Consider the following 25,689-nt stretch of genomic DNA (forward strand, 5'->3'; position numbering starts at 1 on the left):
TCTCAGCTCCTGCTGCGCGCGCACCCTGGCGGCCCTGGGCTGAGGCTCGGCCCTCCAGCCTTCAAGTGGGGCCGGGAGGTGCCTAGCTCGGGCATGGGTGCAGAGGAGACGCCGAGGCTTCTAGGCCTACCTGGAAAAACGGGGAAAGGTAGGAAAATTAATGAGATTAGAGAAGTTAATTACTTTCTAAATCATTTTTTTTTTTTAAAACAATGTGTTTTAAAAGCAACGTTTTTTTTTAAGACGCAGAAAGCGGGAAAAAGAAAGGAAAAGTTTGGAATCAAGATGGCGGCGACTCACCTCGGTTCAGAAGGATAAGGCCCGGCCACACACGCACCGATTGGCCCGGCGGCACACGCCAGCAACCCGGCGTACGATTGGTCGAGCTCGAGGTCACTCAGTCGCTAATGAGCGGATAATGACATGCTAATGAGCGGAATGTTAAGGTTTTTGGGATACCGCGGGCGCGATTTTAGCCCAGCCGAAACGTTAATACGCTTAAAACCGTCTCGGAAGCGTAAGCTTTCTTTGGAGGTAACGCGCGCGTAGGTACGCCCTGTAACTTTCGAGCGCATACCCGACAGACGCACACGCGATGACAGACAGAAGTACCGATTTATATATATAGATAAACTAGGTGTGCTGTATAGTATACTGACTGCTTGCTCCTCAGTAATCAATTGCCCAGTATCAGTTGACAAATGATTACATTACAAAAGTTGATCTTTTATTGGCATGCACCAACTGCACAATATGTCCTGGCCATTGGTGTTGCCATGAAGACACTTAATTTTTTTTTAATTGCAACCTCTACCCCAGATCCACGGGATATATTACTGAATATACAATTTCAAATCCATAATTTTATTGAGACATTCAGATATATTGGTTATAAATCACTTGAACTTCACTCTCGCAGTTTAAGTTATTACTGAATATCAACCGTTGGATGTGGACAGGAATGGACCTGACCGTGATGCCTCCCTCCCGTGGTAAAATAGTTTGTTGACACTGTCTGGGTTCACACATAAAGAATACCCAAGTGTATGAGATACAGGAGAGCTGGCAGTGCCTGTGGAAGTGTACAAGAATCAGCACTTTTAGGAGGAAGGGAGGAAATCAAAAAAAAAAAGACAGGGCAAGGCTCAATCTTTGCTGCCAGCTTTGGGATGACCAAACAAGCTGCTGTAACACCAGCGAGGACTGAAGCTGCTGTGTATTTTATAACTTGCGGCGATGGGGCTTTTAAGTGAACAGAGTTGAGGAAAGAAATAGCCATTCCATAACCACTGTTGTCCCTCATATTGATAATGACACGTACACAAAAACAGTGCCCTGGACTTCTCGGGGTAATGTTCTGCCCATCCCAATTAATTACCCTTGGCATACCAACATTTCCCAAACTGCAGCTCATGTATGTTAATTAGTGTGTTCAAATGACTGTGCATTCTCCAGCACAAGCACAATGAACAAAGCTGCTTACAAAATGAACGACTGAAGTGAAAATCTCAAGGCCACTTGGAGTTCCCTTTATAATCAGCATCCTTCAATAAACATTCATAGTCATACTTACAGAATCATACCTTTCAGCCAATGTCCCAGATTCCTCCATCACCATCCCTGGGTATGTCCTGTCCCACCGGCAGGACAGACCCACCAGGGGTGGCGGCACAGTGGTATATAGTCAGGAAGGAGTGGCCCTGGGAGTCCTCAACATTGACCCCAAACCCCATGAAGTCTCATGGCTTCAGGTCAAACATGGGCAAGGAAACCTCCTGCTGATTACCACCTACTGCCCTCCCTCAGCTGATGCATCAGTAATCTACCATGCTGAACACCACTTGGAGAAAACACAGAGTAGCAAGGGCACAGAATGGAGTCTGGGTGGGGGTACCACCACTGACCAAGCTGGCCGAGTCCTGAACAAAATAGCTAACAGACTGGGCTTGTGGCAGATGGCAAGAGAACCGACACGAGGGGAAAAACCTCGTCTTCACCAATCTACCTGTCGCAGATACATCTGTCAATGATAAAATTGGCAGCAGTGACCACCTCACAGTCCTTGGAGACCAAGTTCTGTCTTCATACCAAGGACACCCTCCATCGTGTCGTGTGGCACTCCCACTTTGCTAAGTGAGATAGTTTCAGAACAGATCTAACAGCTCAAAACTGGGCATCCATGAGGCGCTGTGGGCCATCAGCAGCAGCAGAATTGCATACCACCACAATCTGTAACCTCATGGCCTGGCATATCCCTCACTCTACCATTACCATCAAGCCAAGCAACCAACCCTGGTTCAATAAGGAGTGTAGAAGAGCATGCCAGGAGCAGCACCAGGTGTACCTGAAAATGAGATACCAACCTCGTGAAGCTACAACACAGGACTACATGCATGCTAAACAGCATGCTATAGACAGTTAAGCATTCCCACAACCAATGGATCAGGTCAAAACTCTGCTACAGGTTCCGACAACATCCTGGCTATCGTGCTGAAGACTTGTGCTCCAGAACTAGATGTGCCTCTAGCCAAGCTGTTCCAGTACAGCTACAACACTGGCATTCACCCAACAATGTGAAAAATTGCCCGGGTATGTCCGGTCCACAAAAAGTAGGACAAATCCAATCCGGCCAATTACCGTCCAATCAGCCCACTCTCAATCATCAGCAAAGTGATGGAAGGAGTTGTTGACAGTGCTATTAACCACCATCAGGGAGGGAGAATTTTGTTTCAAAAGAGACATATTTTATATTGGGATATTGCACGTGTATATTTACTTAACAAAGATCTACCACCATTCAGTAACCAAGGAAGTAAAGCACTCTACGATCAAAAAACACTTGTGCACTCTGCTTTTCGTCTTCCAATGATCAAACAAAAAGGTTAAAGTTCACATGCACATGCCTTGGGAGTGAGTATTGAGATCACATGCTCAACAATGGTGTCTATTATTCATTTTTTATTCACTAATCAGAAATACAATTAACCAAATCAGGATTCCCAAATAGCTACATGTAGCTAGTGGCTGATGTATTGGAAAGCAGCGATTTAGTGTACCCTCTGCTTCACCGTGAGCAACCCCACGGGAGACCTACTGCCTGTAGTATATAATTAGGAAAAACTGCAAATGCTGAAAATTTGGAATAAAAAACAGAAAAAGCTAGAAATACACAACAGGAGAGAGAGCCTGGACTGCTCCTATTCCATTGACTGACCATGGCTGCTGCTCTATCCATTCAGCGAGATAGTGCCGGACTTCAATGGGGAAACGTTGTCCATACAAGGCCTGGAACTGAGGATGGAACTGTTTTAGTTTCATTATCTCACTCCAGAAAGCCATCCTTTATCTTTGAGTACCTGAAACAAGAAATATATTCTTTTAAGAATGCTTTTTAAACACGCTAATAAACCAAGGAGTATACACTTAGGAACAAGATGATCCCCTCATAACATTCCCACACTTACAGTACACAATGTTTGAACTCAGGTTACCATGGAGCTCAATCAATGGATCGGTGATTTTATCCAGCGAGTAGCTGAGCCACAGTCTAGGATTGATCCCTAGTCTGTGCTCAATGAGCTGATCTCAGTAGGGGGGCTACAACTGGCCTCAGTACCCTTGGGTTGAGGAGAGAAAAAAAATTGCTAGAGTTCTGGCTCTTGTTCGCTTTCCAGCACCCAAAAAATAATGGGCAGCACGGTGGCATAGTGGTTAGCACTGTTGCCTCACAGCGCCAGAGACCCGGGTTCGAATCCAGCCTCGGGCGACTGTCTGTGTGGAGTTTGCACATTCTCCCCGTGTTTGCGTGGGTTTTCTCCGGGTGCTCCGGTTTCCTCCCACAGTCCAAAGATGTGCGGGTTAGGTTGATTGGCTATGATAAATTGACCCTTAGTGTTAGGGGGATTAAATACATGGGGTTACAGGGATAGGGTGTACGTGGGGTTACAGGGATAGGGTGGGATATGTGTTGGTGTAGGGGTTACAGGGATCGGGTGGGAATATGTGTCGGTGCAGGCTCGATGGGCCGAAATGGCCTCTATCTGCACTGTTGTGATTCTGTGATCTCTGCTGGAGGTGGGTCTGCGTGGACATTGGGCGAGAACAGGATGGGGCTCAGTTGGGATGCCTCTTGAATTGATCAGCTGGCTGACATTCACTTATCAAGGTTCACATGAAGACTTGGGAAAGGCACCAGAGGGAGACCAGCATCCATGGAGCTGTACCCCAGCAAGAGGCAAAGCCTTCAGAAGAGAGGGGGGAAAGTTGGTGGAGAAAAGAAAAAAGTCTCTCAAGGAGCCTGATGCGTAAGATGGTTACAAAAATTATGCATAATAAAACACAGCAGACAATGCGAAAATAAACACAGTAATGAACTATATATAACGGATGCTTCAGAGTAATTCCAAGACAATCATCTCAAGGTCTGGGTGACACTTACAAAGTTGAAGGAGTTTACAGCATCACCTAAAGCACAAGGTTAGATTATTGCTTTGTTCTCCCTCTGATATATCCAATATAAGGCTATCATACAGGAAAGCTACTCCAAGGAGGCGATGACATCTGCACTAAAGGATCAACTATTGTGTCACAATAGCTGCACACTTTTCTGGAAAGAGTGTACAGTTGATTACTAGGAAACAACATCAGTCTGAGTATTTAAATAATATAAATGTGAGTGTACTGCCCTGGAACATGTATATGGAATGGTTTACGAATAGGAATGAGAATGTGATGTTAAATTCCCCCAACTATCTTCAATTATCTGCTATAGTATACACACAAGGATGTTACTACAGTCTAATTGTACTCTTAGAACGGGGTACTAAGAGAGATAAGCTCCGATTTTAACCTAAGCTGCCAGGCGTGAACGGGGCAGGTTGGGGCCGGACTCCCGTTGTACACCCAGCCCAATTTTACTCTCCATTGACTGCAAACACAGGGGAGGTCTTGGTAGATTGGAAACAAGCCAACATGGTGCCTGACGTAATAAAGACTCACTACGCACTTGGTTGAACATAAAGCAAGGCTTTAATCGACTTGTAACAAAACATGAGGTCTAGTTAGTAGTCACTAACTTCCTGTTTCCAGATTGTCCCTGGCCAAGTTGGGCCCACGCACGAGTATTTATACTCCTCGGACGGCGCCCTCAGCTGGCCGTCCAGTAATACTTCCCGAGTTACTTCTTGTAGAAGTTGCAATTTATGACAGTGCCCATTGACTTCAAACACAGGGGAGGTCTTGGTAGATTGGAAACAAGCTACCATGGTGCCCATTTACAAAAAGGCTGACGAAGCAGAGAGGCATCGACAAACCCATCAGTCCTGCATCAGCAGCATGTAAAATAATGGAATTGATTATCAGGAGTAAACTTCAGCATTACTTATATGATAATAACCCAGAGTGTAGTCATTGTTGTAATGTAGGAAACATGGCATCCCATCTGCACAAAGTAAGGTTCCACAAACAGCGATGAAATAAATAACCAGATAATCTGTTTTTTGTGTGATGTTGATTGAGGGATAAATATTGGCCAGGACCAGGAGAACTCCCCTGCTCTTCGAATACGTTTGCATCAACCTGAGAGGGCAGACGGGACCCCAGTTTAACGTCTCATCTGAAGGATGGCACCTATGACAGTGCAACACTCCCTCAGCACTGCACTGGAGTGTTGGCCTAGATTATGTGCTCATGTCTCTGGAGTGGGACTTGAACCCACGACCTTTTGACTCCGGCAAGAGACTTGACATAAGCAAACTCAAGTATTTTTGATGAAATGGGCTTTAAGTGCTATAATTATGTGTACTTGTTATATTTATACGGTCACTGGTGCTAGCTTAGATATAGAGATCGCTGCTCAGAAGAGGAGAATTCAAATGGAACTAAGTGATTGATAATATATTTAGCAGAATACTGTATTGCAGAATGTGCAGAACAGGACTAGACAGACTAGATGCAGGAAGGATGTTCCCGATGGCCGGGGAGTCCAGAACCAGGGGTCACAGTCTAAGGATAAGGGGTAAGCTATTTAGGACAGAGATGAGGAGGAATTTCTTCACCCAGAGAGTGGTGAACCTGTGGAATTCTCTACCACAGAAGGCAGTGGAGGCCAATTCATTAAATATATTCAAGAAGGAGTTAGATATATTTCTTAAGGCTAAAGGGATCAAGGGATATGGGGAGAAGGCAGGGACAGGGTACTGAATTTGGATGATCAGCCAGGATCTCATTGAATGGCGGAGCAGGCTCGAGGGGCCGAATGGCCTACTCCTGCTCCTATCTTCTATGTTTCTATGTAAATAGTAGCCAGCGGAGACTGAAAAGGGCAAGATCCTGTCCAGCAAATCTCCTTGACTTTTTTTGTTGAGGAAATGACATCCCAAATAGACTGTGGAAAGCATGGTACATTTGGACTTCCAAAAAGCATTTAACAAAGTTCTACATGAATACCTATGAATATCAGCGTGGGGATTCAGGGTAAAACTTTTAGAATGGGTAAGCACAGTAAGGAGCAGGTGCTTGTTCCAGCATTTGTATCAGAGTTAAGGGGAATATGCTGCGTGGTGTTGGAGCTCCTACTGTTTCCAACGGACATTGATTTGGATCCAGAAGCGCAAAGCAAACTGGCCAAATTCACAGATGATACCAGACTAGGAGAGGCAGTTGAATTTGAGGAGGCAGCTCTCAACCTAAAAAAAAAAGTTGGAAATCTGTTGTAAATAGGGAAAAGGTCCGTGTCAGCCTGGCTCAGAGCACTCTCGCCTCCTAAGCGGAAGGTCATGGGTTCAAGCCCCACTCCAGGGCTTGAACACATAAATCTAGGCTGACAATTCAGTGCAGTACTGAGGGAGCCCTATATTGTCTTTCGAATGAGAGTTTAAACTTTTTTATTTATTCTCGGTATGTGGACGTTGCTGACCATCCCTAGCTGCCTTTAGCTTGCTAGGCAGTTAAGTCAACCACATTGCTGCGGGCTGTAGCTGGGTAAGAATGGCAGGTTTCCTTCTCTAAAGGACATTATTGAACCAGTTGTGTTTTTACAACAATCTGACAGTTTCTTTCACTAGATTTTTAAAAAAACTGAATTCAAATTCTCAAATTGCTATGGTGGAAGTTGAAGAATAATAGGATTATTCGACCTGTAACCACTACGCAACCATACCCCATTTCCCAGGAGTGTTAACAGCCCCACAGCGCAATGGGCTGCAGCTGAAGATATGTTGAATTTCTATGATAATCTCATGATTTTTATTTCCAAATTGAAAAAACTACGCTACCATACCTGACTGCCTGTTCAAGTGGATGTAAAAGATCCCATGGCACTACTGGAAGAGCCGGGAACTCTCCTATCCCTCAGCTACCACCCCCAAAGCAGATAACCTGGTCATTTATCTTATTGTTGTTTGTGGGACCTTGCTGTGCGCAAGTTAGATGCTGCATTTGGCTACAAAAAAAGTGACTAAACTTTAAAAGTAACTAATTGGCTGTGAAGTGCTATGGGACGTCCCGAGGATATGAAAGAGGCTATATAAATGCAAGTTCTTTCTTTCTAGTTACTGCAAAGCATGGGATGCACATGGTGTACATCTCATAACAATCGAGTTGCAATCCGTTTAATAGTAAAAATTCCAGAAAGCTGCTATTGTGTCACACTGCAACACAATTTAATATTTTCTGAATAAAAACTAATGCAAAGTTATCAAAGTAATCAAATTGTCTGCAGAGTCATTTTAATTCTTGAAAGTGCATGTCACAATAATCAGCGAAGTTCCTGTTTATTTAAATCAGGTAAAGGCGGATATGCTGGTGACAACATACAAAACTAACACTTCAACCTAGAGCTGTGTAAAGTGGGATTCAAATCAAATCAAATGGGCCCTGTTTTGGTAAATTAAAAGAACTGTTACTGCTTCATTGGCTGTAAAGCACTTTGAGACGTCCGGTGGTCGTGAAAGGCGCTGTAGAAATGCGAGTCTTTCTTTATTACGAAGATTTGGGGCAGGTTACCTTCTGAAAATAACATGAACAACTGTTGTCTGAAAACTCTGGGGCTGTTGGTATGCTGGCTGCCACAGCAGGTAAACTACAAACCTTTATCTTTTAATCCTAGTTTTAATTAAAAAACTCAGCTAGATAAATACAATTCCCTTTACTTATACGGTAACTACTAAAACGTCTTGTAAGACACTTTACTGTTATGGCCTTTTCTTTTTAACCTTATGATATGGTTAATATTCAAAAGTCGTACGACTGGAAGGAAGAATTTAACTGCCTTTGCACAAGTTGTCGCTAAAGTGGTAGCATATCCTTCCCACATGTGACAATCAGAATTGTTTTGTGTGATGCATTAAATCTTGCAGGACAATGCACGCATCCACCAAGTGCGTGAGAAAAAAGGTGCAAATGTCAATCACACATGCATCACCATACGTGTGACTTCACACCCAACCAGTAAGTGCATCTGAAAATAGCAATAAAACAAAACATATAAAGGGTCCCAACATGTATCCCATTGTTAAAAGCATCAATGAGCTGCTGAAAAACCTAAAGCTTGAAACATTTACTGATTCACAAATAAACACTTACATTTACTATTGTATCTCTGGAGACTCTGAAGACCAAAAACAGTGGCGTTAACTCATTGCCCGTGTGTCTGACCCACTTGGCCAATCGTGCAAGGCCGCACTGGTGGGTTGTGCACCCAACTTACAACAAGCCACATGTTATGGTAGTTGATCTAGGAGTGAAAATGGGGCTGTGCTACAGGCATGCACGAGCGTTACTTAAACAGAATAACTTTAAACCTATCCCATACGACTTTAGGTGAGGCTCCGCCCCTGATGTATAGCTCACTCATAAAACAAGAGCATGGGAAGTCCTGGGACCTGGTCCGCTCAAATGACAGTTTTAGTTGCTGGTAAAAATGTTTTTTTTTTGTACATTTTGCTCCACGCATTAGTTGCTTTTGTGGGCTAGGGAATTTAAATGGCACCAAACTGGCGAGGTTGGGAATTCCCTTTGAGGTTCCAAAGACTGCATGATTTAGATAAAAGGAGTTCATGTGAGGCAAACAGTTGCAGCCGCACTGATTCCGGAAGCATTTGTCTGTACCCATCGCTATCCTCCTCTGCAGCCAAGTACAAGGGACCCAAGTGACTGCATTGAGTCAGTAGGTGACTTCTCTCCATGCAGCTGGCACTTGTGTTTTTACTGGAGGGGTGCAGGGGGGGGGGGGGGGGCCTTCAACCCCAAATAGGGCCACCCTCCTTTGGTGCCCCTTCTGCAGCAGATCTAATCAGCAAAGGGAGCAGTGCTGCCCACACATCTTCAAGGTGCCACTGGGATCCACTTTCCCACCACTGCCACAATTGTTTCTGTAGTGGGAAGCTGCAGCCCTTTAATAACTGCTGAACCTTGCTGGATTTTACACTCCTGCCCAAGTGTGCTAGAGGCCAGGCTCCCTGGGTAAGCTTTTCAAGCCAACAAGGAGGGTCGATGAGGGTAGTGCATTTGATGTAGTGTATATAGATTTTAGCAAGGCTTTTGATAAGGTCCCACATGGCAGACTGGTCACGAAAGTAAAAGCCCATTGGATCCAAAATTGGCTTACAGGCAGGAAGCAAAGAGTAATGGTTGATGGGTGTTTGTGACTGGAAGGCGGTTTCCAGTGGGGTTCCACAGTACTAGGTCGATTGCTTTTTGTGGTATATATCAATGATTTAGACTTGAATGTAGGGGGTATGGTTAAGAAGTTTGCAGATGATACTTAAATCGGTTGTGTGGTTGTTAATGAAGAAGAAAGCTGTAGACTGCAGGAAGATATCAAGAACTGGTCAGGTGGGCAGAACAGTGGCAAATGGAATTCAATCCGGAGAAGTGTGAGGTAATGCATTTGGGGAGGGCTAACAAGGCAAGGGAATCATCTTCTTAGGCAGTCCCTCGGAACTGAGGATGACTTGCTTCCACATTAAAAATGAGTTCTCAGGTGATGGATGAGTCCAATGCGGGACCTACAGTCTCTGTCACAGGTGGGGCAGACGGTGGTTGAAGGGGCGGGTGGGTGGGGTGCTTGGGTTGACGTGCGCTCCTTGCGCTTGCTCCCGGCGAAAAGACTCGAAGCGTTCGGCGACTTCCCGGATGCTTCTCCTCCACTTTGTGCGGTCTTGGGCCAGGGATTCCCAGGTGTCGGTGGGGATGTTGCACTTTGAGGGTGTCCTTGAAGCGTTTCCTCTGCCCACCTGGGGCTCTCTTCCTGTGTCGGAGCTCCGAGTAGAGCGTTTGTTTTGGGAGTCTCGTATCAGGCATGCGGACGATGTGACCCGTCCATCAGAGTTGATCGAGCGTGGTCAAAGCTTCGAATACACATTAAATGGTAGGACACGGAGAAGTGTAGAGGAACAAAGGGACCTTGGAGTGCAGGTCCACAGATCCCTGAAGGTAGCAGGCCAAGTAGATAAGGTGGTTAAGAAGGCATACGGGATATTTGCCTTTATTAGCCGAGGCATAGAATATAAGAGCAGGGAGGTTATGCTTGAACTGTATAAAACACTAGTTAGGCCACAGCTAGAATACTGCGTGCAGTTCTGGTCACCACATTACAGGAAGGATGTGATTGCACTAGAGAGGGTGCAGAGGAGATTTACGAGGATGTTGCCTGGGCTGGAGAACTTTAGCTATGAGGAAAAATTGGATAGGCTGGGGTTGTTTTCTTTGGAACAGAGGAGGCTGAGGGGGGGGAATCTAATTGAGGTGTATAAATTACGAGGGGCCTAATAGAGTGGATAGAAAGGACCTATTTCCCTTAGCAGAAGGGTCAATAACCAGGGGGCATAGATTTAAAGTAATTGGTGGAAGGTTTAGAGGAGATTTGAGGGGAAATGTCTTCATCCAGAGGGTGGTGGGGGTCTGGAACTCTAGCTATACATCGTAATACTCTATTCGCTTCTGCTTTAGCCCCTCAGCACTGGTCGTTTAGAAACATTCAATTCAATTCGCTTTATTGGCATGATGACAAGTTACATCTTATGTTGCCAAAGCATCAGAAAACATTCATGTTTGTTCACAAAAATACAGATCTATTCATAGTGTATAAACAGATATATCCCTGAGTGTATAAATATACTTTCATATAATTTGTATGTACTCTTTTCTTATATTTAGTGGTTGTCCCTCTGTTTATGGCAAGCTGTAACATAGTGTGCCGCTAGTGTTACACAATTTCTCTCTTCCCCTAGTAGGTATGGGAGTTTTTGGTCGTCATTCAAATTTCTGAATTCCAGGCATATTTTTGTGAATTTTGGGTAGAAATTCTCCCTTATGCCCTGATATTTTCTACAAGCTGTGAGGAAGTGCATCTCTGTCTCCACCACTCCCTGACTGCAGTGAGAGCATATCCTGTCCTCTCTTGGTAGCCGGGTCTGCCTGTGTCTACCTTTTTCGATCACCAGGCTATGTTCACTAAGTCTGTACATTGTCAAAGTTTTTCTCAGTTTGCTATCCTTTACTATGGTCAGGTAATCAGCCATGTTGTATTGTCTGTTTAGGGCCAAGTAGCAATTGAGTTTGTTTTGGGTTTTTGTTGTTTCTGCCCAATATGACAGATATTTTTCCTTTTGCTTAGCGACGATTGTGTTGGGTTGAATTCTTTGTGTTACGCTGTCACTGTCCTGGGGCTGGTTATTGTTAGTAGTTACTTCACTGAGTCCCAGGACTAGTTGACTGAGGGTATTCTTCTTTATGGTCCTCTCTTGGCATTTCAGGGCTTCGTAATGATAGCATTGGGGGTTGCCCATTTCTAGGTGTTTCCAAAATTTGGTGGCTCTTTTTTGGATAGTGATTATTAATGGATATTGGCCTAGTTCTGCCCTGCATGCATTGTTTACGGTTTTCCTTTGAGTCCGGAGGATACTTTTACAGAATTCTGCATGTAGGATCTCAATTGGGTGTTTGTCCCATTTTGCAAATTCTTGTTGTGTTAGCGGTCCCCACACCTCACTGCCATAGAGTGCAATTGGTTCAATTACTGATTTGAAAATTTTGAGCCAAATGCTAATTGGGATTTCTATTTGGATTGATTTTTTAAATGGCATAGAAATCCCTTCTTGCTTTCTCTTTCAGTTCATTCACAGCCAGTTTGAAATTTCCCATAGAACTGATTTTTAAGCCCAAGTATGTGTAGTTAGTGGTTTGTTCAATTTTGGTTGTTCCTAGTGTGAAATTTATTTTGGGTCCCTGATGTCTGGATCTTTGCTGGAACACAAGGACTTTGGTTTTTTGGGGATTTATTGTCAGGGCCCAAGTCTGGCAGTACGACTCCAGCAGATCCAGGTTCTGCTGTAGACCCTCCTTAGTTGGTGACAGCAGAACCAGGTCGTCTGCATAGAGGAGGAATTTAACCTTGGATTCATATAGGGTGAGGCCGGGTGCTGTAGATTGTTCAAGTAGTTTTGCCAATTCATTTATGTAAATATTAAAGAGTGTCGGTGAGATTGGCGAGCCCTGCGTCACCCCCCGCCCCTGTGGGAAGTATTTTGTTTGTCTCCTCTCCACAGACTTTAATTCAGAACCCTGCATGTTATACACATGCTCGTCATTATTCCTACCCACATTTATTACGCTGCATTTATCAACATTAAATGTCATCTGCCAGATGCGGTCCATCCCCCTGGCTAGATCAGGTTGTAATCTTTTCTTTCTCCTCAAGGGTTCTGACACCAGCACTGATCTTAGTGTCATCCACAAGCTTGCGCACAGTACCCCCAACATCTTCATCCAGGTCACTGATACAGATCATGAAGAGTAACGGTCCCAACACTGATTCCTGCGGGGCTTCGCTTGTAACCCGTCTCTATATGGAGCCACTACCATTGATGGCAACCCTCTGTCTACAGGAATGCAACCAATGCCCTATCCAACCCAGGAACCTCTGTCCAATCCCACAGGACACTATTATACAGTAACCTATTATTATGTGGTACCTTGTTAAAAGCTTTTTGAAAGTGTCGTGAGATGCTGTTGAGATAGGGCGGGCGCGAGAGACAGAGACCCAGATGGAGAAAGCGATGAAGATCTGTACTCACCCTTGTTGTTCGTGAAGTAATTGAACCAAGATTCTGGGGGTGATGCTGCTGGCACTGACCATGTTAGCTACCTCTGTCCAGACCTGCTTCAGCCTGGCCTTGGGGATGCGCTGGAGTGTTTTGGGGAAAAGCTGTCCCTCCTTTCCTCCACTAGAACCTCCAGGGAGGCATCAGAAAAGCAGGGGGCAGCCCTGCGACTTAATAAGTCTTGAAAAGTTGTTGAATGAAAAATAGAAGTAGGGAATGAAAAATAGAAGTAGGTAATGCAACCTCAAAAGGCACATGTTCGCTTTAAGTAGGCTTCGGGAGACGTGCCGTAAATTGTGCGTCATGTAGGCGGGTTGCCCGATTCTGCGCGCAATCAGGAGGGCAGATCGTCCATCAAATTGAAATGAAATTACATTAAGTTAAAATTGCTCGGGTCCCACACCGGAAACATAACGTGGGCTTTCCGTCTGCCCCACCTCCAAGCCGCCCAATCCCTGCCCTGGGTTAAAATCGGGACTTGAGACATTAAGGCCAAAATTCTATAGATTCTGGAACGGTTCCTGCAGATTGGAGGATAGCAAATGTAACCCCGTTATTTAAGAAAGGAGGGAAGAGAGAAAACGGGGAACTACAGACCTGTTAGCCTCACATCAGTAGTTGGGAAAATGCTGGAATCTATTATAAAGGATGCAATAACTGGGAACTTAGAAACTAATAGTAAGATTGGGCAGCGTCAACATGGATTTATGAAAGGGAAATCCTGTTTGGCAAACCTATTGGAGTTCTTTGGAGTAGACAAAGGGGAACCGGTAGATGTGGTGTATTTGGATTTTCAGAAGGCCTTCGATAAGGTCCCACACAAGGGGTTGGTGAACAAAATTAGGGCACATGGAATTGGGGGTAATATACTAGCATGGATTGAGAATTGGTTAACAGACAGAAAACAAAGAGTAGGGATAAACGGGTCTTTTTCAGGATGGCAGGCTGTGACTTGTGGGGTACCGCAAGGATCGGTGCTTGGGCCCCAGCTATTCACAATCTATATCAATGATTTGGATGAGGGGACCAAATGTAACATTTCCAAATTTGCTGATGATACAAAGCTAGGTGGCAGTGTCAGTTGCGAAGAGGATGTGAAGCGGCTTCAAGGGGATCGCGACAGGCTCAGTGAGTGGGCGAGAACATGGCAGATGGAATATAATGTGGATAAATGTGAAGTTATCCACTTTGGTAGAAAAAAAAGGCAGAGTATTTCCTAAATGGTGAAAGATTGGGGAATGCAGATGCTCAAAGGGACCTGGGTGTCCTTGTACATGAGTCACTGAAAGTGAATGTGCAGGTGCAGCAAGCCATTAGGAAGGCAAATGGTATGCTGGCCTTCATTACAAGAGGATTTGAGTACAGGAGTAAAGAAGTCTTACTCCAATTATATAGGGCCTTGGTGAGACCACACCTGGAGTACTGTGTACAATTTTGGTCTCCTTACCCAAGGAAGGATATACTTGCCATAGAGGGAGTGCAACGAAGGTTCACTAGATTGATTCCTGGGATGGTGGGACTGTCGTATGAGAAGAGCTTGAGTAAACTAGGCCTGTATTCTCTTGAATTCAGAAGAATGAGAGGGGATCTCATTGAAGCATACAAAATTATTACAGGGCTTGATAGGATGGATGCTGGGAGCATGTTTCCCTTGGCTGGGGAGTCTGGAACCAGGGGCACAGCCTCAGGATAAAGGGTCGGCCATTCAGGACTGAGATGAGAAGAAATTTCTCCACACAGAGGGTGGTGAATCTTTGGAATTCTCTACCCCAGAGGGCTGTGGAGGCTCAGTCATTGGGTATATTCAAAACAGATGTCGATAGATTTCTGACGAGTAAGGGCATCAAGGGATATGGCGATAGGGCCGGTGAATGGAGTTGAGGCAGAAGATCAGCCATGATCTCATTGAATGGCGGAGCAGGCTCGAAGGGCCGAATGGCCTACTCCTGCTCCTATTTCTTATGTTCTTATTTCCCATATTTAATCCCCAGCTTGTGCTGAGTTAGTTGGCCTAGGGCAAGGCAGCAGTTGGGATGCTGCAATTGATCTCAGGTCCCTGAGCCAGGGAAGAGGGGGACATCAATTAGGGCTTTTGCCTCCTAATTGGTATCCAGTGACCCTCTACTCACACATGAAAAATGGCTACTTGAAGTACCTAAGGGTGACTGATGCCCATGGAGCAGTACCCTTGCATGAGGAGGTACATGAATTAAAGTTCTTCAGGGCTTGATTTACTGCCTACTTCTCCTCCAGATAGGCCAGCTTTGGAAAAGTTCTATCCCTCTCTGTTGTGATTTCAGACTTCACCTCAGTCTCAGTTAGCAACTTTCTAAAACCTTTTTTCTCCACCTTTCTGTCTCTCTGAAGAGGGAGATGTCCACACTACTGTTGAATTAAAAGGAATCTCAGAATCATTCAGCTACTGTAGTGAGTTCATTGTGATCTTACCACAGGATCCCTATTTAGATAAACTTACCGAGGTAACTGCTTCTCGTCCCATTCAACATCAACTACCTGTAAATAGATATTCAGATAAACGACAATTATTCTGTTTATCTGCCTTAGATCTATTCCAGGCCCCAGGTGAAGATGGCAGTAACTGCACTGGACAAGTCCCACCTCCTGTTAACCTAATTTCTGTACAATAGAAACATGCTCATTTTGGGTGTCAGATTACATTCCACATCTCTGTTCGTGACAATTTGAGAAACTGTCCTAATTTATACCAGTGTGGTTTTGATGAATCAGTGGGTGGAGAAAACACATGCACAGCAAACTCTCCATGCCCTATAGCAGTTTTACCTTGGGTGCTACACAACAATTGAGTGAAGAAATATTGCATAGATGGAGGAAGGTTAAAAATTAAATAAAACAAATGCAGTTGTTGTTTTTAAATGAAATATATCAGCAAGCCCCTACACAGCAGACAAGATCAGTATGGGCGAAACCATTCGATGGGAGATCAGCAATGGATAAAAGCAGTGGTTTATTTAGGAGATCTAGATTTGGAAAATGGAGCCTGCATGCTAGACAAAACTGAATTGGGTTTCAGATTAAGCCCCAAGGTGGGACAGGGCTAATCGGAACTCCACAGACCAGAGGGGCTCGTGTTTCAAATGGACATGGAAGTCAGCCAAATTTGCAAGTAAATTTGACACCATTTGAAATACTAAAACTACAGAATAAAAGATGGCTGGGAATGCATTAAGAAACATTAACGCAATCAATGGGTACCGATAACACCAGGGACTGTGACAGCAAAGATTAAGTAATTTATACAGTTTCCAGATTGGGCTACAGCATGTATAAGTCTTATCTAGCTTGCCATTTTTCATTGTAAAACATTAATGAGAAGACTTGCCAACAGTCAGAATCAGGCTCGGCTGTAATGGCACCTATAGTTAAATAGTCTGCTGACATTCGTCGTCTAGGCAAAGACCACCGCTTGGTGTCAGGTACTGGAGGGCTCCTGCCACATGCAGAACTGTATCCCAACATACATGTGTGACTCTCCCTCTAGATTCCGCCACCCTCTCCCATGGGCAAGTATCTGTCCCCCAAAGTAGTGAAGCTGAAATTAGTAACTGAACAGTGCAGGGAATTAAACACCCCTGCACACACACACACCCTTTGGTGCTGAAACACCAATCACAAAAGCATTAATGAATTCAATGGTGATACACACCACCTTTGAAATAGATATTTCACAATTAAAGTGGGGGGTGGCAAGGAACTGGTGGCACAGTGAGTTACGACTGGCTTTTCAATTGTGGAACTGAGATTTGTTTCCAGCCAGTCTGGTAGGGTAAAAACGCTCTCCTCTCTGCTACCTACAAGAGTCCTACATGAAATGAGTTTTGGAAGTTTCAACCCAATTCTTAGTGGATGTAGGCCTTGAGCACAAAACTCACCCTAATTGAGCACTACCATCTCACTGATACCTTTGCCCCAAGAGCACTTCTACTGTATGTTGTTGGGGCAGTGATGTTATTATCTTTTTTCACAAAAAGGTTGCACACTTTTGCAAGATATGGTTTGATACAGGGTACAGATAATACAGATTTCACAATACTCACAGGCACACACAATAATGGTCATATATAGTTATATACAGGTCCATTCATTAGGATGGGGCTGCCTGGTGACAGCACCCAGGTCATTTCAAATCAGTGAGTGGAGACTTATGGGGGAGAGAGGGGAGGTGTTGCATTAAGTTGATACATCAATGCGTCCCTGTTGTGGCTGAGCCGGGCACTGGGGCCTTGTCTGTTCAACAGTCAGCCCTGCAATTAGTCCAGTTGTGGGGGCTTGGGAGGCTGGCCTTCAGAAACGTACACCATCTGTCCTGTAGTTTTCCCATCTCCATGCACAGCCTGTACATTACTTGCTTTGACTGGAAAATATTCGACATGAAATATGATCGCGTTTGTTTTGGGTGGTGTTGGGTTTTGCACCTTCTTGCTGCCAGGATCTGTTTAACAGGAGCTTTCCTCTGCAGCTGGACCTCACTATACTGGACATGAGAGCCTGTTGCTGACATTGGCAAAGAGAGTGTGCCATTATCCAACGCTGACCCCTTGAAGCACAGAAAAATAAAACAGTGGGTTGTCACAATGTCTGGACGTTTTTGGCCAGTGTTGGAACAGCCCATTCCAATAACTCAAATCCAAGTCCGCCATGTTTTCTGTCGCGAGCATTTAATGTATACATTAACCTGTGGACTTCATCATCATATCTTCTAACAGATATGTTATTGCAATAGCAAACAATGTTACAGCAATAGCAAACAATGCTACAGCAACAGGAAATCTTCAATCTACATTGGTGTATCACTGCCATAAAGTAGGCTGAGCTGCAGTACGTGCTTGTGGACGCTTCGAGGTGCAATACAAGAGAGATCACGTATTGATCAAATAGTTGGATAGACGAATGTTAATTAAGTACATAACAAAGACAAGTCGAACTTGCTGGGTTTGAGGCAGGTTGCTACGAATGAGATGAAAAGCATGGACGAAACTTTAAGACAAAAGATCGCAGTTCCCATTGCAAACCCGTGCATTTCATCGTCCCTTAATTTTAGTCTTTGAGAGTTGGTTAGATCGGAGGCTGGGGCTGGGGGTGGGGGGGCAATGTTAGTGATAGTATGTCCTACATCCCCCAAATATTATGCACAAATGGAGCAGAACCTCTCAGTGTCAGGGCATTAAAAAGTGGCTGGGGCATTTTGACGTAAAGAAAAGGATTCTTAGAAACCCTCCCTGAAATGACAGTAACTGAAACAGAAACTAGAGTACTCCTCTCTAAACCAACCACACCCTTCTCTCACTCCTTAATCAGTCAGCATCAGCAAGTGCACTTCCAGTAAAGCTCTACACTGTCCCATCAAACACTCCCAGGACAGGTACAGCACAGGGTTAGATACAGAGTAAAGCTCCCTCTACACTGTCCCCATCAAACACTCCCAGGGCAGGTACAGCACGGGATTAGATACAGAGTAAAGCTCCCTCTACACTGTCCCATCAAACACTCCCAGGGCAGGTACAGCACGGGTTAGATACAGAGTACAGCTCCCTCTACACGGTCCCATCAAACACTCCCAGGGCAGGGACAGCACGGGGTTAGATACAGAGTAAAGCTCCCTCTACACTGTCCCATCAAACACTCCCAGGGCAGGTACAGCACGGGTTAGATACAGAGTAAAGCTCCCTCTACACTGTCCCATCAAACACATGTCAGGTACAGCATGGGTTAAATGCATACACAAGAACGAAGAAAACTAGCTAAAAAACTGAAACAGCTTCAAAAGATATTGACTCTAATTTCTCACCATGGATGTTGCCTGGCCTGCTGAGATTTTCCAGCATTTTCTGTTATTTCAAAAAAGCTAACCCAGCTCCTCTCAAGCTGACAATTTAAGGACGATCCTGATTGTAACCCTAGACATGAAAACAAGTAGTTACATGAGCTTTTTACCTTAAGCTACAAGTGTACGCAACATTCCTTTACCAATACTGGGCGGGGGGGCGGAAGAGAAATACATACAAGATACCCTGAAGGGGAAATCTAAATGCGGAGTGAGAAAATTGGTGCTGCATTTGGGGGGTTTTAGGGAAAGGCTCCCCTGGAAAATTTTGAATTTTTAACATTAAAAATGTTGCATTCGGTTTCCAACCTTCCCAGTTTTTAGTGGCACCCTTCCCAATCTACGCCTCCAATTCACCCAGACACTCTGCTCCATCTAACCCTCCAATTCACCCAGACACTCTGCTCCATCTAACCCTCCAATTCACCCCGACACTCTGCTCCATCTAACCCTCCAATTCACCCCGACACTCTGCTCCATCTAACCCTCCAATTCACCCCGACACTCTGCTCCATCTAACCCTCCAATTCACCCCGACACTCTGCTCCATCTAACCCTCCAATTCACCCCGACACTCTGCTCCATCTAACCCTCCAATTCACCCTGACACTCTGCTCCATCTAACCCTCCAATTCACCCAGACACTCTGCTCCATCTAACCCTCCAATTCACCCCGACACTCTGCTCCATCTAACCCTCCAATTCACCCCGACACTCTGCTCCATCTAACCCTCCAATTCACCCCGACACTCTGCTCCATCTAACCCTCCAATTCACCCAGACACTCTGCTCCATCTAACCCTCCAATTCACCCTGGCACTCTGCTCCATCTAACCCTCCAATTCACCCTGGCACTCTGTTCCATCTAACCCTCCAATTCACCCTGGCACTCTTCACCACCTCCAATCCGGTTCAAGCTGGTAAGCTTCTTCCATCCTTCAGTAAAGTTGGCACTATTCAACCACCCCCATGCCAAGTTAATGCTGACAATCTCCTCCCCACCTAATGCTGGCATTTTCCTTTCTCTTTCATCCTAAAGATCCACTCCCAGCTTTTGCCCCTTTTCCTCTTGCCTTCATTGCCAACCATTTTCCCCTTAATTGCTATTCTTTTCTTTCCCCTGTTGTTGCTGTTCATTATCCCCTTCCTTCTCCCCTCTATGTCACAGCTACCCAAGTGCTGCTGCACGCTCTAGGCAGGAATTCCTGTTTTTGCGAGGATCACTTACATTAGCAAAACGAGGGGAGTGGAAAAGGGCTCACCCATATTGATTTTGGTCAGCAAACATTGAAACGTGTTTTTAAAGGGAGAATTTCTTTTGTGCAAAAATCACATTTCAGTGCTGTAGTATAATGGATTTTATGCCGATAAACCTTTGAGAGTTGTGTCAACGTAAAACACTAATGGTTGGCTGGTCTGTAATTGTAGGGTAAACTTGCCTCTACACTACCCATCAAGCACTTTCAAGTCAGGTAAATCACTGGTTAGATGCAGAGTAAAGCTGCCTCTACCCGATCGCTAATCCCAATAACATGCCTCTATTCATAAGTAGCACCGATGCACCAACGCACTCCATTGCGCAAGGTAGAATGCAAATCCTCACCTGTGCTTTCTTGCACTGTAAACATCCTGATATGAGCCCACGTTAGGCATCTCACCCACGGGGCCAAAGGAAGGGCAAAAACAAGAGATCGAGTTAACCCACGCCTGCTGAAAAGTCTCCCTACAGCAGCAAGCCACAGGCCTGTTCCGGTGGGGGAAAAGCTGCATAATGTGAAGGTGTTGAACAGTGGAGGGAAGAACAAATACTGCAAGACTATAAATAAATTAACACAACTCTCAAAGGTTTATCGGCATAAAATCCATTATACTACGGCACTGAAATGTGATTTTGCACAAAAGAAATTCTCCCTTTAAAAACAAATTATAACTTCTCCACCAAACACTTCTGTCAAGCATATTACCACCTTTTGAAAAATCAAATAGGCTAAAAGAACTTTCCTTGCAGCTAATACTCATCACGTTCTTATGTACATAAGTTACAAAAATACTTTTGAGGGGTTTTCCTGTCTATTTGTGGAGATTTAGCTGAATATTTTTGAGCAAGAGAAGCCGGCGCCAGAAGAGGCCCAGGCAGGTAAGTGGAGTTTATTATTTTGTTACCTTCCATGTGGGGCAGGAGTGCTCTTCCGGGTCCCACGAGGAAATCTTGGGCCACCCGTGCTCTCCCCACCGCATGGTCCTCCCGACTCCTCCCCCTCCCCCCCCCCCCGCCCCTTACCCAAGTACCGGGGACTGTTGCTGCAGGTCCCCGCGGTGCACTCCTGCCACCCAATATCCCACTCCTGCCTGCTGGACAGTCAGCCTCCACTTCTCACTGGGTTCAAGCAGCAGACTCACACTGAGCGGGTCTCTGGACAATTTCAAAATTTGCTGATGACACAAAAGTAGGGGGTTTGATAAACAAGGACGACTGTAAAAGTTTGTAGGAGGACACAGGCAGGTTAGTGGAATAGGCAGACAGGTGACAGATGCAATTTAATGTGCAGTGTGAGGGAAAGCATTTTAGGAGGAAAAGAAAGGATTGGGAATATAAACTCAATGGAAAGATGCTGAAGGGTGAGGAGGAACAGAGATTTAAGGGGGTCAGTTACACAATTGCCTAAAAGTGCAATGAAGCCATAAAAAAGGTCAAAAGCAGGGAGAAGGGAATCGAGGGTTACTCTGATAGAGTTAGATGAGAAAAGTTGGGAGGAGGCTCGAGTGAAGCATAAACGCCAGCATGGACTGGTTAGGTCGAATGGCCTGTTTCTGTGCCATATATCCTATGTAAGCAGTTTGGTTTTTATAAACAGGAGCAGAGAACAAGTGCAAAGAGCTAATAAGTTTGTGCAAAGCACTGGTTAGGCCAGTTAGATTACTGTGTGCAGTTTTGGCCACCCCATTATAGAAAGAACATTGAAGCCGTGGAGAGCGTTCAGCGTAGATTCACCAGGCTGATGGCAGGGATGGGAAACTATGGGTACGAGGATAGAGTGGAGATACTGGGACTATTTACACTGGAATAGAGAAGATTTAATAGAGTTTTTAAAATCATGAAAGGCTTTGATAGGAAATAGTCTTTCCCTATTCACCCTGTGGTTAGGAACAGTGACAAGGGATTTTCAATTTAAAATCCTGAGTGAGGAGATGGGTTAGGAGACGTGTATTTGTGCCGAGCCATGAGTGCATGGAATGCTTTGTCACAAGGAGTGGTTGAAGCAGAGACCACAGCATTTGTTTAAGGAAAAAACATTTGAAGCACAGAAGATAAAGGGCTATGTAGTGCAGTGGGATTAGTTTTGAATTGCTCTAGCAACGAGCCAGCACAGGAACAATGGGCTGAATAGCCTCCTTCGGTGCTGTAAAACTCTACGGTCCCATTGTACTTTAGATAATAAAGGGATAAAATCTTGTGGCGGGGGTGGAGAACCACAAAAATATATATTTTTTAAACTCTTAATTTGAGGCTAGTATCATTAAAAAACAATTAAACTTGTACATAAAACATAGTGGGCGCGTGAAGAGATTAACAATATTGTACACTGCTTCCTGTACTTTGCTCTTTATTCGATCTCTCTGCTTTACCAATCATAGCTTCCTGCTGCTGGAGTAGTTACAGGAAATCTGCTGGCATCACCACTTCAGCCCACATGGCATTCCTCAATAAAATGGTTACCCCTTCCCCTATAGGATTTCTAGGAACTCGACAAGACAAAAAGGGTGTTGCAGACTTTCCCCTCCTACAGCGCATGAGCTCACCTTTTAAACACAAGTTTCACCAAGACTCAGAAGCACTTTGATGTCACCTGAGTGACATGGTTACGGCTTTACTCATTAAAAAAAGAAAAAAGTTGTCAAAATGAAGAACAAAATGACTCGTTTCTGAATCAGCCAAGTCCCTTGATACTGTAGAAGATGTAATATTTGTCCCTGGCTGACGTTAAGCCAATGTTTCGTGGCACAGTGGAACGCTTAACACCGTGTGCCATTAGTATGGGCCCCTCATCTTTCTGATTTCAGTCGCATCAATGAGGGAAAAACATGGAGTAGGGGCAAGATGATTTCCTACATGGACACCTCTTGGCTGACAACTACACCACTGCAATGGCAGAAACCTCCAGCAAGAGGCCCATAGTCCCTCTTGGCTCAGGAATGTTATGTGGAATAAGGAGGCCGCAAATGTGGGTAGAAAGTAAAATGTATTTGGAAAAGCTTTGGGGAGTAAAGGTGGGGAGGCAGAGGGGGAAGTAACACATACAAGCACCAAATAAAAGCAAAACATATGCATATCTGTTCCTCCATTTTGAAGTTTGCTCCAACACCAGGTCCTAATGTCTGATTTTTGAGAGCCAGTTTACATGTTGAACTCCCTAAAAATAAATCTGTTGAAATAGTGTTGTGCATGTATGGACTCTGGAACTCTCTGAATCACCTCCACCATCACTACAAATTACCTTTGATCAAAGAGCTTGAAGAAGGGCAGTGTATGCAGCTAGTTATCAAATTTTACAGTGAGGTTTTTCTAGATTTCTTTTGACTTTGGACAGCGGTCTGACACTTGGCCATGTGCAGTCAGACAATTTATTTGAGTAGGGTAGATTATGCCTCAGAAATAACCCATTTGCCAAGCCAGGCAATTAAATAAATACTTTTCTTCCCCTATCCAACCTCCAAGGCAAAAACAAGTCAAACAATGACAGGGAATTTCCTTAATGGTTCAGTATGTAAATGCACCACCTGGTGTGGTATGGACCATGTTCAATTTGAATTCTAATTCATGCTGAGTTAGCTGGTCTAGATTGGCCACAGGGGTGCTACAACTGGTCACCGTGTCCCTAAGTTGGGAAGGAAGAAATTAGCCACGAATTCCACTCCCAATTACTATCCAGTGTCCCCCGCTAGAAAGTGGATATTGACGGCAAACAGGAACGGGCTTGGTGGTGATGCTGCTCCTGACAGTGGAATAGCCTGTTGACAATCATTGTCTAAATTCACACATGAAGAATGGCCACTTGGTTGGAATCCAAGCTCCTACATGTCCCCGTTCAGTGTAATTGATCTTCTGCCAGACATTCACATACATACTCATGAATCTCACTGGGCCCTCCTGGGCATCTCAAGAGAATGATTGGCAGAAGTCTGGAAGTAGGTCACCTGTTAGCAAGCCTTGCCTGCAAAAGGTGCAAGAACCAGTGAGATCAGATGCACGGGGAAATTAGAATAGCTGAGCAAATTCAGCAAGGCTACAGCCCTGGAGTACTGGTCAGAGGATCAGGGTTATAGGTGTTATATTAGCCCTATCTCTGGCGAGCATTGGGAGTGCAGCTTTGATGAATTTGTCTTAATATCCCTTCAAAAATTAGAATTCAATTGTTCAAAAACAAAATAGCAAAAAGGTATGCAAATGTGTAGTTAAAGCTAAGGAAGAATGACAGTATTTTGAAGCAGAATATGAATGTAAATACAAATGTTACATAGTAAAGCTAAATGTAATTATTCAGTTAGAAGACCCTAGTATTACACAGTATTATGAACACGAGAAGATATGGGACAAGAAAAGATCATTTGGGCCCAAGGGTACTGAAACTAACTGTAGCTCCCTTACTGCTGCCATGACACCGATCAGCAAAGTCAGGCCAGGGACCTTCCTGATCTGTATAGCTCAGAAAGGCATCATGTAGTGCATTTGCCCACTGAGCCACCAGGGAAGCGGATACAGGGTACTTGTTTCCAAACTGAGATGAGGAGCTCTTTCAATATAAGGTTCTCCCAAGTAATGCTCCCCTTAATCGGCTCAGAGTGCAACTTTTATGCTGGCCAGACTAGAATACAGATAAATGAGTTGTTGGATAAGTGTTAAGTGTTTTTTAGTTTAATTTTTCCAGGGGTGCTATTTTCTATCTTAGGAGTTAGCCATGGGTAGCACGCTTGCCTCCAAGTCAGAAGGTTGTGTGTTCAAGTCCCACTCCAGAGACTGGAGCACAAAAATCTAGGCCGACACTCCCAGTGCAGTACTGAGGGAGTGCAGCACTGAGGGAGTGCAGCACTGTCTGAGGTGCCGTCTTTTGGATGAGATGTTAAATATCCCATGGCACTATTTCAAGAGCTGGGGAGCCCAGTGTCCTGGGCCAATATTTATCCCTCAATGATCTGCTTTGCTGCATGTGATCAAAGCAGAGGGTACAAAGAAAGAAAATAACGCTCAACAGTCAAGGTGCAGTGGCCCACTACTCCATGGCAGTGTCAGAGGTCCAATACACTGTAGCCTGGAGTGACAGGACATCAGTTCATAGCAACGATTCCCCAGTAAGTTCCTGATCTCAGTTTAGCCACAAGCAGAGACCAGGTGCTCCCCCAAAGGGAGGCAAGGAACAATCAGAGGCATAGTCATCCCAGGTCAATTTTGTGCACCCCATCACAGACAGCTAGAATATAGTACTGGGAAAGCCTGGGAGCAGCCCATCAACCAGGAAAGGTGCTGGGACTAAATGAGAGAAAATAGAAAAAAGGATCCAAAAAGAAAATCAGCACTCAAATGCTTAATAATCTATCCCACACAGTTTGTGCATGCTCATGCAGCTATGGTATAGAGACTCACTTAAGTAAAGCCATCTGTACATGTTGCAACGAGCAAATTAAATCCAGTAGTCTAGCGTCAAATTATGACTCACTTTCTGGTAA

At 44.6% G+C, this 25,689-nt stretch overlaps 1 protein-coding gene across 2 annotated transcripts in view; it reads right to left on the reverse strand.

Annotated features, from left to right (window-relative positions):
• LOC147097123 (signal transducer and activator of transcription 5B-like) overlaps positions 1 to 25,689 on the reverse strand; it is a 108,790-nt gene that overhangs the window by 51,665 nt on the left and 31,436 nt on the right. For both annotated transcript variants that reach the window (XM_085972986.1, XM_085972985.1), the window contains exon 2: positions 3,215 to 3,356. In XM_085972986.1, the coding sequence (XP_085829112.1) occupies positions 3,215 to 3,339 (125 nt within the window). In that variant the 5' untranslated portion in view covers positions 3,340 to 3,356. The remainder of the gene's footprint in view (positions 1 to 3,214; positions 3,357 to 25,689) is intronic.

The sequence above is a fragment of the Somniosus microcephalus genome, chromosome 33 (genome assembly GCF_052327205.1).
Source record: "Somniosus microcephalus isolate GS21.2 chromosome 33, FLI_Smic_1.0, whole genome shotgun sequence".
Lineage (NCBI taxonomy): Eukaryota > Metazoa > Chordata > Chondrichthyes > Squaliformes > Somniosidae > Somniosus > Somniosus microcephalus.